General features: G+C 42.7%; 1 protein-coding gene across 1 annotated transcript; it reads right to left on the bottom strand.

Annotated features, from left to right (window-relative positions):
- Positions 1-9933: 9933 nt before the first annotated feature.
- LOC127668055 (proto-oncogene FRAT1-like) lies at positions 9934-13503 on the bottom strand. Its single transcript, XM_052161504.1, has one exon. The coding sequence runs from the start codon at positions 13324-13326 to the stop codon at positions 12472-12474; it is 855 nt and encodes a 284-aa protein (XP_052017464.1). The 5' UTR covers positions 13327-13503; the 3' UTR covers positions 9934-12471.
- Positions 13504-15980: the final 2477 nt, after the last annotated feature.

Below are 15980 nucleotides of genomic sequence, written 5' to 3'. Positions count from 1 at the left end.
TACCGTGCAGCACCAAGTCTCACTCTGCAAGACTCCTTCACACCTTTAAAAGCAATACCTCCCAGACACTCCACAAATTTCAGCTACCAGGACAAGATACAACTTTGGCTGCCTCTGGAACACAACTTCTGTGTGCTAACTCTCATGAAACACATCCCAGAAGATTTCATCTTGATGATTATGGTCTCCTCTTAATTACCACTAATTTCTTGGCTCAAGCTGAAGGGCATTGATTGCCAAACTGTCCCCTTAAATAAACAAACAGGTCATGTGCCAACTGTGTGGAAGAAGTATCTGTGAGACTTGAGGCAGGTTCTCCAGAAAGCTGTTTATGCTAATAAACACCAAATTTGTACTATTATTCATCTCTATGATTTAGTATTCTAGGAAATATGGTGTGAAAATGATAATCATCTGTATAAAAATATTTTCTTTACTACTATAATTATTTTTCCTAACTTCTCCCTTGACAGATTCATTGATTAATATGTTAAAATTCTAAACTTTAAAATCTCAATATAATTTTCACATATCTTTAGTAGCTTCTTCAGATGCCCACAACATAAACTTCAAGTGTTTTCTCCCTTCTGGAAACATCCAACCTTTACCATGAGACACATATTACTGATTACTGAGATCACTGAAAAGCAATTTGCTTAAATGAAGGAAGAGTAAAAACCATTTCTTTTTTAAGATCGAAACCTGTTATTTGTCAGTTTACCTTTGTCAGCATGTAGCCTGTTAGCAAGGTGAACAAATCTGTCTGCATGTTTGCCTTTGGCAGCGTGAGGCCTACCCACAAGAAAAACTTGCCCGTCAGTTTGCATTTCTCAGCAGGAGTCCTAGCTGCTCAAAGAAAAAGCCGGATTTTTACATATGAAATGGCTTACCAGGAGCTGCAGCCTTGGGGTTGGGGGAGGGGCTGGCTGAGCTTGTTTTACTGCTAGTAAACTGTCTACCTTCAACTGTAGCACAGGGACTGTAGAATACATTTAAGATGGACATTTAAAACTAATGGCCTCCATTATCAATAAAAACAACAGAGATTTGTTTCCTACCTGGACAGTGAGCCCTGGTCTCTGCTTAGTGTTCTCTATGGCTTTGTTGGAGAAAATCTACTCTCTATAAAGTCAGCTGTGCTAGGACAACAAGAATCACCTTAGTTCACTTGAATTCCAGGAGCAAGAAAGATAGCAACTGATACACTTGTTTGGCTCTGAATTTCTAGATTAGGAATAAAGTCATAATTCTGTAAGCCCATGTATGTTAGTTTGATTAGACACATTATTCATAGGAAATCTAAATCAATTCCCACAGTAGATATCTCTACCCCAGTAAGTATTTCACAATGTTGACTTTCTAAGATATCAGTGATCCAGGGTATCTAAACTGAGTCCCGATCACTGGCTCACCACCCAAGGAATAGTGACATGTTTTGGGCTTAGTTTTGTTTTCTGTTATTGGAGGTTTTGGCATTAAGCAATAGCCAAAAAGTTCAGATAAACTTTGGCCAATCAAAGTCCACGGTTTTTAACTGCATACATAAGTTCCATCCCTAATACCATGTCCAGTTCGTTCATGGGAGCTTGAGTCCATATGATGTTAATCAAAAAGATGGGAAGAGGAAGACCACTGACCCAAATAATCATGTGACAAATCAATTAAAGCAAGCCTTTTTTTATTTGTGTACATGGGATGCCTCCTACTTCAGGCAGTGTTTGAAAGTTCAGCACTGAAGGTGAGAAAAATGATTTTTTTAAAAAAAATCTCGAGGGTAGAAGGTTTTCAAATTGATGATTTGGCAGGCAAAATAGGCAAAATGAGCAGAACACAAACATAAGTGATAGATTATTTCTTCTCCAGTGAAACAAGCCAATAAAACCTAGATTCGATTATAGTAAATGCAGGTTTATTGTGAGGCTGCTTTTGGGCAAGTTCCCTGGCCCCAAGGGCCGAAGCCTAGGAAGTCACAGTCTCGGGAGAAGTTGCAGAGGACCAGCCACGGAATGGAGAGGGTTCTGAGAGAAGGGGTGTCTGGGAGCAGGGGAAAAAACAACTTGATGTCGAATCGTGGCTCCAAGCTGACGACCTGACAGCCTTTCCAGTCAGCGTCCCTCTTTGCTCTGCTTCCTGTCTGGAGATTCTGTCTTTGTTCTGCTTGCTTGCTATTCTACGAGATCTTGAATATGTCCCGCGTGCGTGCGTGTGCGCGTGCGAGTGTGTGCATGTGTCTTCTAAGCACTTCTTTCTTCTCATCCTAAAAAGATTTCAGGATAGCTCATCTCCTGCAGCACACAAATCCAGTCTTTTACTTTACATATCAATCTAGTCATTTACCCCAAGTTTCCTTTGGATTATATTATGAATCAGCATTCTGTGACCCCAGCCCTTTGATTATTAAGAGACAGCAAGCATGTAATTTTTCCTTAACATTGCAAAAGAATTCGGAGATCTATCTGCCTTTGTTAAGCACGGAATATAAGCCAGTTGGGCAGGACCCTGCCTTGAAATTAATTTACCTCCTGGACTTGTGCTCTTTTTAATTTCATGGAATTATCAACTTTAACAAGGAGAACATTCCTGAGAGGAATGTGAAATATGTACCATTTTTATACAAATAAACCACAGCAGCACCCGGGGCCCTGTTGCAGGGGCAGGAACGAGGTCACTCTGTCCACACCAGGGCCATGCCAGGTTCTATAAGCAGTAGAAGGAGAAAGAGGAGAGAAAGGGTATACAGAGAGAGAAGGGAAGGAGAGAGAGAGAGAGAGAGAGAGAGAGAGAGAGGAGACCAAAATGTTTAGATCATATACAGAAGAGCAATCCAGCCCCTGGGGTGCAAAGTTTAGGGTTAGCTGTAGGATATGGCAGGTAGGGACTGAGAGATGCTGGGGAAACCTGGAGGACAGGTCTGCTTTGATATTTAAAATATGCACCTCAGTCCCTTGACTCAAGGTCTGAAACCAAACAATAACAAATTAATCCTAAGAACTCCCAACAATGATGGTTGCAAGGTGGTCATAATAACAGGCCAGCATAGCAAGGTGGCCATAACAACCCTCTTGAAAGGTTAGGTTGCGGGGGTGGGGGGGGTGGGGGTGGTTATTATCTTTTGAAACAAGGATGACAGGAATGCCAAGCCAGGAACCCAGCAGTATGGAGCAATTCGTAAAGTTAATAGTGAGGCATAGCCCAAACTTTGAGAAACAGACCTTCAATCATCAACAGGAATGAACCTAGTTTGTCTTTATGATAACACAACAGTTAAGCCTAAAACAGAGGCAGCCTAGTACTTCAGTGGCAATGACAGCCCGGAAGTCCATCATTAGGTCCACCAAATGAGCCGTTCTAGACACCTGACTGCTGAAATCCCCACCAGCTGAGGTAACTTTTCATAAGCATGTATTTCAAGCCCAGTATCTTCCATTTAGAGAGATTGTTGCAGCTTTCAGATCCACTGGGAAAGCCCAAAATCTTAGCCTCAATTCAAATTTAGATTACAGAAATGTCTTCTGCTAAGAGAAAGACAACCAGTGTTGACACTGGCTAAAACGGTGTTTAAACGGTGGATATCAAAGGAGTATGATTATGTGTGGAACTCACAGCTAGACAAGGGAACTGTTTTATACCCCTTGGCTGTTTCTCTTTCCCTGTATACACTCATAAAAAGAACAGTTGAGCAAAATCAAACCAAACAAATTAAAAAACAACACCATCAAGAACTACACTATAAAAAAAATAAAACAAAACAAACAAAAAAATTAAATGATTAGATACCTCACAGCAGGATAACTATTATCCTCTTTTATTTATTTATTTATTTATTTATTTATTTATTTATTTATTTATTTATTTATTTATTTATTTAATATTATTCCATTTGTTTACATCTCAAATGATATTCCACTTCCTGGTTACTGCTCCACAAAGCCCCCATCCCACATTCACCTTTTCTCCCCTCCCCTTGGCCTCTATGAGGGTGCTCCCCCACCCCCCACCCCCACCCTCTCCAGCCCCACGCTCCAGCATGCCTCTACTCTGGGGCATCAAACCTCCACAGGACCAAGGGCCTCCCCTTCCATTGCTGTCAGGCAAGGCCATCCTCTGCTACCTATGTATCTGGAGCCATGGATCCTCCCTGTACAATTCTTGGTTCGTGCTCTAGTTCCTGGGAGCACTGGGTAGTCCCGCCAGCCGGGCTGCAATCCCCCTTTGCTCCTCCAGTCCTTCTGCCAGCTCCCCCACCAGGATCCTTGAACTCAGTCTGATGATTGGCTCCAAGCATCTACATTGATCAGTTGCTGTTCTCCGCTTAGGTTCCTTTCAGCCAGCACCGCTTACGTCACTATTGTCTTATTAACTGACAAGCAAAGGTCAATGGCTCTTAAGGAATACCTTGTATTACCTTAAGTTACTTTACCCATCACAAGGGGAAGCTGTGTAAATTATTACACAGTTCTGAGCCCTCTGTGGGGAGTGTCTCTAATGATTGGGGTTGAAGAGTTTATTTCCGGACAAACAAATTACATAATGCCATCAGGTTAGGGGTGGTTACCACATCCCCACAGGATCTACACATACATTATCTGCCTGAATGTCTGTCTTTCTGAGCAATTTTCCAATCACACTACTTGAATGCTTCCAACCATCAAGACAAATCATTGGCTATAGCTCACGAGTCAGTTTACAATCGCTTATCTAATAATTAGTTCCCAGAAATAAAATTCACAAATATATATATATATATATATATATATATATATATATATATATATATATATATACTGCCACAAACTTTCCCCAGCTATAACAATGCTCATTCACTATTGTCATTCACAGTCATTTGAGGACTGTGTCCACAGTATATCATTGAGTGTTGCCTGCATAGAACTGAGAAATTTTTTCATGTATGACCCTGGGCATTCTTACTTAGTCAACAAATCATAGGTAATATATTATTAGGCCATAAGTACATTCCTTGTGGAGGAAGGCCCTGTAACATTGGGAATTGTAGGCAGTTGATTAATTTCTCGTAACTTATCTGTGTTTTCAGTACTAATGACTCCTTATCAAAAAATTGAGTATTAAGTTAGGTCAAATAACAAATTAAGAATTATCTTTCAAACAGTGTTTAGTAAACTGCAAATGAAGTTGGGGCAGTGCTCTTAAATCTCAAGTGTTTGTTTACACAGTGATTCACTCATGGTAGCCTATCAAACACAGAAAACAGCATCCCTAGGCCTGTTGAATAACTCACTTCTGTTGCTTGCCTAAATCAAAAGTATAGTTTTCTAAGTCTCTCTGTATATACATGTGAGTAAAGCACCAAAATAAGATAATATCTTACCTCCAAAACACCAGAACTTGACCAGTGAGTTGATTTTAAAAAATGAAGAATTTAGCTGCCATCTCTAATGATCTGAGTCTGATTTCTGTGGTTTATGTGGTATTACAAGAGAACCAATCATCTTGAGATGCCCTCTGATATTTGCATACATAGCACTGTATGCACTGGAGCCTACATATATACAGATCAATGATATGTAAGTGCAACATAATTTTCAAAACTCCTCTGATTGTCCCTACATATGTTGTACTTCTTTTTTTTTTTTTGGTTGTATGGGTCCATAATAAATACTATATCTATCTCTTTATTAGAGATATCTTTACATGGCACAACCACTGATCTCTTAGAAGTTTGACTGAAGTAGACCTTTGAATTTTTACTGGATTTATTTACCATCTTCCAATTGCATATATTTCACCAAGAACTCCAGAGTGATTGCTACTGCCTGTTCACTAGGTCCAGTCAGCATAATGCCACCAATATTATGGTGAAATTTGCAAGAGGAAAACAATCAACGCCCATTAAAATGAAACTATTCTATAGGGCAGAAAATTTACATACTTAGATATAGGTGAATGAATGTACACTGCAACATTGACAGCAGAAAAATATCTATTCTTATGGTGTGCCAGATAGGTACAGAGAAAATACAAAGAGTGTCATATATCAGGTAGCAGGCGGTTTGAAAACAATGTATGTAGAAATTACAATCAGAGTTTCTACTTTTTTTGATTTTGAAATAATTAACTTTTATCCATCATGATCATAAATCTCCTGCTACCTGATAGAACCAATATACATCAGACTCTGGTTAAAACTCCATTGATCAGAACTAAAGATTTGATCTATGGCTTAAGCTCAATGACTGCTCTTCCAGACGATGTGTTTCAATTGAATTCACACCATTCCCATGGTGGATCACATCCATCTATCTGCCATTTTAATACTGTGTACACTGCATGTGTGTGGTACACAAACACACATACCAAAAAAACCTACACAAAATAAAATAAAATTTAATGTAAAAAGCAAAGCACACATACACACATCCGTACACACATGTACACACACATGTACACACACACACACACACACACACACACACACCTCCAAGGATCAACTGAACTCTTTAAGCCTCCACATGAACTTTGGTTCATGATCATGCCTGAGATCCTCAAGAGTCAGTGTCTATTCAGAAGCAATGTTTAGTGGACTCTGAAAGATCTGCTTAATTCCTTCCCACCAATGTAGAGTTACATTAGTAGAAGTTCATAGGAGAAAGGCTGATTGAAAAATCTTTTGAGTTGGTCAGTGATCGCGCATGCCTGTAATCCCAGCACTCTGGGAGGCAGAGGCAGGCGGATTTCTGAGTTTGAGGCCAGCCTGGTCTACAAAGTGAGTTCCAGGACAGCCAGGGCTATACAGAGAAACCCTGTCTCGAAAATACTAAAACCAAAAATAAATAAATAAATAAATAAAATAAATAAGAAAGAAAGAAAGAAAGAAACAAACAAACAAACAAACAAAAAGAAAGAAAAATCTTTTGATATTGTAGTAAGCCCCTTCCTTAACGTATCTTATTTTCCTGAATCCCTGGAGCCCTGGGTCAATAATTGCCCAAATTTGGATGTCACTATGATTCTAAGCAGCCTTTTTGTTCAGTTGTTCCTTCCTCTCAGAGCAAGAATTTAATAGGTTTCCTGTCTATCTCACTTTTGAAAACATTTTGATTCATCAGTCAGATGTAACCTTTATGAACATTGCTTTGGCTACACTGTCCTTGAAGGTAAATACTCACACCTTGAATTTGTAATTTGGTGATAACACATGGGCCTTTCCTCTGTGGGATTCAATTTAACCTATTGCATTGAAGACAGGCCATTTTACCCTTTGCTTCCCGGAACACTGTGGGAAAGACTCAAGTATCTGTGGTCTTCTCATATACCAGTGTTTTACGAATTGACTAAGGAAAAGTCTTCCAGACACCTCCATTGTAGAAGGTTATGCTTTACATGGTAAAAGCATTCTAGTATTCTTTTTAAATTAAATTGTTTAATTTATTTACATTCCAAATGTTGTCCCCTTTCTTGGTCTCCCCTTGCAGAGTCTTTTGGCCTATATTCCCTCCCCTTTGGCTCTGAGAAGGTGCTCCCCCACCCTCCCGCACACCTTCACCTCACCCCTTAGCATCCCCCTTCCCTGGGGCATCAAGTCTCTACTGGATTAGTCTCATCGTCTCCCACTGAGGCCAGACAAGGTAGTCCTCTGCTACGTATGTAGGGGGAGCCTCAGACCAGCCCAAGTGTGTTCCTTGGTGGTGACTTGGTCACTGGCAGCTCTCAGGGGGTGCAGGTTATTTGGTGCTGTTGTTCTTCTTGTAAGGTTGCCATCCCCTTCAGCTCCTTTGGTCTTTCCCATAACTCTTCCATGGGGGTCCCTGACCTCAGTCCAATGCTTAGCTATAAGTACGTGCATCTGTCTCAGTCAACTGCTGAGCAGAACCTCTCAGAGGACAGCCATAGGCTCCTGTCTGAAAGCACAGCATGGCAGGTTTAGGTGCCTGACCACGAGATAGATCTCAATTTGGGCTGGCCACTGGCTGGCCTTTCCTCCAGTCTCTACTCCATTGTTGCCCCTGCATTTCTTTTAGACAGGAACAACTATGGGTCAAAAAGTTTGAAGGTGGGGGGGGGTGGCCCCATCCTTCCACTGGGGACCCCGTCTAACAATGGAGCTCAGGTCTTCAGGTTCCATCTCCCACTGTTGGACATTTAGGCTAAGGTCACCCTCACTGAATCTTGGGAGCCTCTCAGATCACAGGTCTCTGGGACTTTCTAGAGGTTAATCCCACCCACACCCCCTGCTGCTACATGCACAATTCTTTAATTTTATTACTTTTATTTACAGTCCGGTCATTACCCACCGCCTGGTCTGCCCTCCCACAGTTCCTCATCTCATGCTTCCTTCCCAGTCTCCAAGACTATGTCCCCACCTCCCCTCCTGCCAGGCCTCCCTACTCCCCGGGGCCTCAATTACGTGCATCTTCTCCCACTGAGGCCAGACCAGGCAGTCCTCAGCTGTATATGTGTCAGGGGCCTTGGGCCAGCTATATGCTGTCTGGTTGGTGACTCAGTGTCTGAGAGATCTCAGGGATCTGGGGTAGTTGAGATTGCCAGTTTTCCTATGGGGTCCCCCTCCTCCTCAACTTCTTTCAGCCTTTCCCTAGTTCAACCACAGGGGTCCCTGACTTCAGTCTATTGGTTGGGTATAAGAATCTCCATCTGTTTCAGTCAGCTGCTTGTTGGGCTTCTCAGAGGACAGCCATGTGAGGCTCCTGTCTGTAAGCACACCATATCATCAGGAATAGTGTCAGGCCTTGGAGCTTCCCCTTGGGTCTCAAGTTATTTGACTGTGCATTAATTCATTTCCTGAACAGTAAGCCAAGGAATGTTGGGCATTTCAAACTCATTCAGAGTGCATTACCTCATGACCCACATTCAGCCAAATAATCAAATAAACCATTGATACCCTTAAAAAATTCTAGAAAATAATAAATCTAGAATATACATTAGGCCCATGCTAACACTCAGCCTGATCTGGTTTATTTTTGCTTTTTACATTATCCCATACCACTAAAATCAGTTTTCATACATATTTGTAGGACTTTCAATTGTATCACTTAGAAGATTCATTAAGTTCCTTAGAAGAACAGTGCGACCTCCTAGGCCATACTGTATATCCCTTTCCTGCAATGGTCTGCTTGGCTTCTGAACGATGATCCATCTAGAAGTGAAGATACGTGAGCTCTCAGATATATCAACTTTGTGTTGCTCGCCATTCAGCAAAGGCCATTGTCAGTTCCACAGACAAGAGGTTAGTTCACTAAGAAAATATCATGTAAGAAAGATTGCAGGAGGTACAGGTGGGGATTCATCCACTGCTTCGTCATCAGAGTGTTTTATTGCCTACACTGGATTCTCCCACATAGCTCCATCCTGATATATAGAATCTTTCTCCTTTCCAATCAGGGCCCAAGTTTACTTGCCAACATAAGGTGACTTTGGGATGTTACTTTGTGATGTACCAATCTTAGGATGACTTCTTAGGCTCAGCTTTTAGCATTTTAATCCCTATAGCTGCTGTACAGTAGTTTGTTTTGTGGAAAACACAGAGAATTATGTTGTTTGTGTTCCTCTGGAGCTGAGAAATTGGATTTTCTGAGCTCACTTGCCCCGTTTTACTTTGTCCATAAATACTAGATGTAAACAGCGAGCCTCATTATTTCCCTCATTTTTTTCAAATACTGGAAAATTTTTATTCAGTCACTAAATTCCTTGTTCTCCACAACAGGTTAATCAGCAGTATGAAATACATTATTTTGCTAGTCCTTAGATAGCTCACACTGAACATTTGCAGTGCATTCCTTGCTTCTCAAAATTTAGTTTAGTCAAGTAAGAGTTATAGATAACAATAAGCCTTCTTGAGTAATTCATTTTTCTTTTTTTTGTAGAACCACGTGCAATTTATATTAAAAAATTAGAGTACTAGAACAGATAGAATGAACAGATATTATAAAGGGAATTTATTCTATGGATTTACATGTTATGTTCTAAATAGCTCCACAATGGGTATTTGCATAAACAGAATGAAAGACTAGTAGCTGAAGTCCATGAGGCTGGATGACTTGGCAATTACAGTCTGAAGGATTCCAGGTGAGATATTGACCTTCAGTCCATGTTAAAGGACAAGCAAATGGAGTACCAATCTCACTGATGGACTGTGGCAGGATGAACAAATGAAGTACCAATCTCAGTGATGGAGTGTGGCAGCTACAGTGACAGGGCAGTGGCATTGAAGAAGGAATAAAGGGGGGGGGTCAGGAAAAACAGCTCTCCTTTCCTTCAGACCTATTTAAAGGTGTGCTGCCTCCAGAAACATGCTTGCCCACTCTGGGAAAAGATCTTCTATCAGCCAGTCCTGTGAAACACCTCCAGAGGTGTTTCTCTTCAGTGGGTCCTGCATTCAATCAGATTCACAGCTAAGATTAAACATTACAGAAAATATATGATGAAATATAATACACACTATGAAATATGTATGCTATTGTGATTCTCACTGTATGTAGCTGCTGTTAATGTTTTTGAATACCGAGAATCAGATTTTTCAGAGCATATTACATGCCATCCTATGTATTGTGTATATGCATAATTATTTTAAGATTGAGCTTCCCTACTCCAAAACTACTACTCTAAGTCTTAAGTTCTAAGGTAAGAAAACCTTATTGTTGATACACAGCGTCAAATCCCAGACCATCAACATTTGTGTCGAAATTAAGATTACCAGAAATCTGTAATAAATTTTCTTTCAAGATAATTGGGTAAGGCACCTGTGAAACATACATCTACTTAACCTGAAGAGGAAGCCCCTGTCCTCGGCAATATTGAAAACCCCTTACTTCTAAAATTCAAATAGTTTCTCTAACACTACTGGAAAAAATGTTAGGCTTAAGTACAATTGTCACATTAAGAACTCACGTTTCGTTTATTTTAGTACACATTCACTAGACTCGTAAAAAGTATACAGAATATCCTGGTTTATATTTTTGGGCTACTCATTCTTTTTTTTTTTTCAAAAAAACCCCCAATACATTTATTAAAAAACAGATATTTGAGTTAAGTTAAAATCCTATAATCAGGACAGCCACAGTTCCAGTCACTCTGGTGTGAAGAGTAGATATGCCAGTAGCCACATCTGGATGCTGAACAAGCCATGGACTCCATAAAACTAAAACTAAATGGTCGCTCAGAGTGAACAGTATTTCCAAGCACTTCACAGTCACAATAGCAAAAAGCCCGCCGCTTTCCCATTTGGAAGGTCACATTTTCTACTAGGTTTTCTTCACTTACAAAGGCCAGCTGGCACAGCTGGGGGGAGGGTCAGAGGGAGGAAATCAACTCTGTCTATCCAGGGAACTGCAGCTGTTCCCTGCAAAGCTGGCCCCAAGAGCTCATTATACACGGTTGTGTGAGACTGTCCCAAGCTGTGTCCCTGGAGTGCCCATTATGAGGAACCTCTCCAGTCCCCTACCCTGGCCCCTTGCATCGCCCCACTTGAGTAGGGCGGCAGAACCAAGGGGGAAAGGTGGTGGTACTCAGTCTCTGTCTCAAAGCAGTTTGTCTGCAAGCTGAGAGGAGGGGGGAGGGGAGGGGGCCTCCGGCTAGAAGCACAGACACACAGCATCAGCCAACCCCACCCCCTCCTGGAGAAGGCGGCAGCTTCCTCGGAGAACTACAACATTTGCAAAACATCGTGCTTTTCCCAACAAGGCAATTCAGTTAGGTTCTGTGCTGGAGTCGCACTACAAGGAACACACCCAGGAAACTGACCTTGAACTCTAAGAGGGATGGGTCTCTTTTAAAAATATACTTTATGAAGGCAGGAGGGTTCACTCAGTGCTTCGCCACACCCTTCCATCCCCCAACACTGCTCACTGCTGCCTCCCACCCTACACTCATGGGGTACAGCTTCTCTTCAACACTCTGCTAACAGTAACCCTTTGAAATAAAGAGGGACAGACAAAAGAAAAAACAGCTACTTCTATTCAGCCCCAAGAGGGTCTTCTCATAGTACCTCCTGTTTTACATTGAAATCAGCACCACAAAAGATGAGATGGTCTTTTAACTGTCACAAAATGTTCAAGTGAGGCATTTTGGGGCGCTCCCCAAAATTATGTCCACTCTTGTTACCCCCTCTTCCAAAGTGGATCAGGAAGCAGTCCTGAAAAGTATAGCAAGTAACGGGGATCTTTGTCCTTCGTTCCATAGCTGGCTGTGCCGATCCTGAGAGCAAGAACTGTGGCCACGTGGTGCCCGCTTGGTCAGGGGAGTCTGCGCGGAATTACAGCGACCAGGTTGGATCATGCCAAAAAAGCAGTCCTGCTGACAGCCTGTGGTTCGCTCTATAGAATCTGTTTTAGAAAACCTAAGTCTTGGGTTTCAAACAATTTGGGGTCTCAAGTTCAGTTACTCATAAAAAAATCTGCGATATTTCGGTTGTCTTCCTTAGCTTATTTTCCTCCACCAGCCCCCGGCTGAGTGAATCTTGGGTGAATCTTTGGTCACCGGCTACAGGTTGGAGCTGTGGCCACCTACGTTATTAGCTGCCAGGGAGAAGAAGGTCGTCTCCAATTCCGAGCTGCGCCCTCCTTCACCAGCGCCAGGGTCGCTGCAGGCTGCGCGAGGGCTCCCAGGCAAAGGCTGCTCGTGCGCCGGCGCTGACAAAGGCCCGAGGAACGGGTGTGCGGGAAGCTTTGCGTGTAGCTGTAGCCCTCGCGAATGAAGTCTCCGCACCGCCTCCTTGATGAGGTTTCCCGAGAGCACGAGCTGCTGCAGGAGCCTGGGCGGGTCGTCGTCGCCGGTGCGGGTCTCCGGCTGAGATCCGCGTCGCTGATGCAGGCGGCGGTACGCGGCTGAGCTCCGGAGCCAACCCCGCCGGCATCGGCCGGAGAGTGGCTGCGGGATGCTCAGTTTGCCCATCCCCTGGGGTACCTCAAGGCCGGACTGCTGGGGCAGCGCGCTGGCGCCCGGGGCGATCTCCGCCACACAGTAGGGCGCCGCCCGGCCCCGCAGGCGCTCGCGCTCCCCCAGCACGCAGCGCACGGCCCCCGGGGGCGCAGGGTCCCCGGCCTCCGCTGACGCCGCTCTCCGCAGCAGCCGCCTCGTTGGGGCCACGGCTTTGTCCACCGGTGGTGGAGCCGCCAGGACCAGCGGGGGCGCGGGCGGGGGGCCCGGGGCAGCACATGGCGAGGCCGGGCCATCGTGCGCCGCGTTTAGCTGCAATGTCTCGCCGATCTGGGCGATGAGTCGGTCCACGTCGGCAGAGCCGCCCAGAGTCACCGACTGCTGCAGCAGGAAGAAGCTGTTGTCGTCCTCCTCCCCCTCCGCCTCGTCGCCGGTTTCCTCCTCCCGCCGGCACGGCATGGCCCCCTTTGCGCCCGGGTTCCCGCGGTTGTGCGGGCTTCACTGGCGGCTCGGTTGGCCACGGACTCGGAGGGCCGCGGCTGGGGCGGGAGCAGGAGCGAGAGCAGGGCGGAGGCCTGGGCCGGGTGGAGGCTGAGCCTGAGACGCGGAAGCCAGGACCTCCGGGCAGGGGCACCGCGCGCCTTAGAGCCGCGGGAGCCGGAACCTGGGCTTCTCATTCTTGATTAAGAGAAGTGAACTTTTTTTTTTTTTTTTAAAAGTTCTTACAGCTGCTATTCTAATCGTTGCCACCAGAGGGACTCATACATACTGAAATTCCTTTCTGTAGCAGAATTCAAAGAAACTGTTGTTCAACTTACCGGCCACCAGAGGGCAGACGATGCTCGGTTTAGTACAAAAAACAATTACAAACAGAATGAGGGGCCCTCAGTTTGTTATCTAAAACTACAGTGGTTTAAGATATTATAAAAGTTTTCCTATTTTGTTTCAGAGAACAAAAAATGATTCTAAAAAAGACTAGATGAGTAAACATGTCCCAGCCCAGCTTTATCTGCTATAGCGACCTACAAAACAAGAATGGGAATCTCAGACAGCTAAGCACAGAGTGGAGACATGAAATAGTAAAACACATCGGAGAAAAAATGCAATCTGTCTTTCAGTACCAACTAGACTTTACACAGCTCTCATTTTGCTCTTTAAGGGGAAAAGACTACTACATTGTCGTTTGATAATAAAAAGAATGTTGGGAATATCAATCTAAAACAAGATTTCGGGATGCCTAACGAATAGGAACTTGGATAATTATATTAGTTTTTCAAATTCGTTTCTTCTGTGAGTTTTCTATTTATTTAGGTGTACTTTTTATCACTCTATATTGATGTTCTTTTATTTTAACTAGGTTATGAAACTGCATGCTCCAAGGTTGAAACTTGTCTTTTATAGACTCTCAATTTTGAAATAAAGAATATTTTAGAGCAGCCTAATTCGCAAGTATTCATGTCTGATGAATCAACCCTTTGTTAGCTCTGAGATCTCACCAATAAATTCATTTGCATTTGAGTCATTTTGAATACATGTGCCACTTCATCATCGGGGCTCAGTTTTATATGGGTGCTTCACGTTAAATCATTATTTCTTGAAAGCAATTACTCTGTGATTATTATACTCTTTTATACAGTTGTCAGAAATAGACTGATGGTCTCATTCTCAATCTATCTCCAGGATTTCCATTCTACATTACATATCTGTGTCTACTCTTTTACTGATAGTTTTGTTTGTTCTCATAGGGAAAGAATTGAGTTTCTAGTCATCATGAGACATGCTTTATATAAACCCTTTCTGAGTTCAAGACAATTCCTTATATTTATATTTCTGTTTTGGAGTTTGCAACATGACTGAGTGTTGCTTTTATAAAATTTGGGTTTCTTTATGTGTGAAAATGTTCCTTTTCCCTTTCCAGGCATGGTTGAGATGAGTGAATGAATAAATGTTGAATAGATGTCATAGAGCATTGAATCATCTTTTCACTTTTCATGTAAGCCTCACTTGATGATTTTATACTATCTTTTCCTTTAAAGATGGCCAGATGTTATTTCTTTGTTAAGAGATTTTATAATGTTTTCACCTAGAGGTATGTGTCTTCTTCTCCTGCTAACTCTATATATTGTTGGAATTACATAAATGGCAAGTTCATAAATTGTTTCTTCTTCACACTTTCTGGAAATGCTCCACGAAATCCACAACTTTGTCTTGTGGGTAAGAATCTGAATTACTCTTGTAATATGTGTCATGCTGGCCCTGAGCTCTGTGTGCTGCTACATTGTCTCTTGTAGTTTCTCAAGTGCCTTAAGTACTTTGTGGAGTTCATCAGAGAAAGCATATTGGCCTCATGTTGTTCATATTCATCAAAATATTGTGTTATAGTGAAGAAGTGAATCCTCGAGAGATTTAATCATTTTGTCCAACAAAATGGGCTGTCCTCACACAATCCTGGACGAAGTTGTTTCCATCAATAAGTGTCTTCCTTTGGAAAAATAAAAAAAATGCACAGAATCACATGACATACTAGTTTCTCACTATTTTTATAATAAGTACACTAGTGACTTATGGTTTCTGTTGCAATGAAACAACGTGAACAAAAGCACATAGTAGGGAAGGCTTTATTTGTTTTACACTTTCACATCATAGTCTCATTAAAGGAAGTAAGTGCAGGAACTCAAGCAAGAGAGGAACCTGGGGGCAGGGGCTGATGCAGAGGCCATAGCGGTTGCTGATTACTGATTTGCTCCCTATAGCTAGTTCAGCTTACTTTCTTATAGAACCCAGGACCACAGACACAGGGATAATGACACCCACAATGGTCTGTGCCCTCCCCCCTCATCAATCACCAATTAAGAAAATTCCCTGTAGGCTTTCCTATAGTCCATTCTTTTTTGCATTCTTTTTTATTTATTTATTAATTTTATTTACATTTCAAAAGTTATCCCCTTTCCTAGTTTCCTCCCTTCCTGGAAAGCCCCTATCCAATGCCCCCTTCTCCTGTTTCTATGAGGGTGATCCTTCACCAACCCACCCACTCCCACCTCCCTGCCCTCAATTCCCCTACATTGGGGCAGCCTTCATACACCCAAGGACCTCTCCTCCATTTGATGCCT

Source organism: Apodemus sylvaticus, chromosome 1, assembly GCF_947179515.1.
Source record: "Apodemus sylvaticus chromosome 1, mApoSyl1.1, whole genome shotgun sequence".
NCBI classification, from domain to species: Eukaryota; Metazoa; Chordata; class Mammalia; order Rodentia; family Muridae; genus Apodemus; species Apodemus sylvaticus.
This window is presented reverse-complemented; position numbering and strand designations above follow the sequence as displayed.

What these genes read in the sequence shown, in the direction of transcription:
- LOC127668055 (XM_052161504.1), bottom strand. Translation starts at nt 13,326, where the DNA reads ATGCCGTGCCGGCGGGAGGAGGAAACCGGCGACGAGGCGGAGGGGGAG.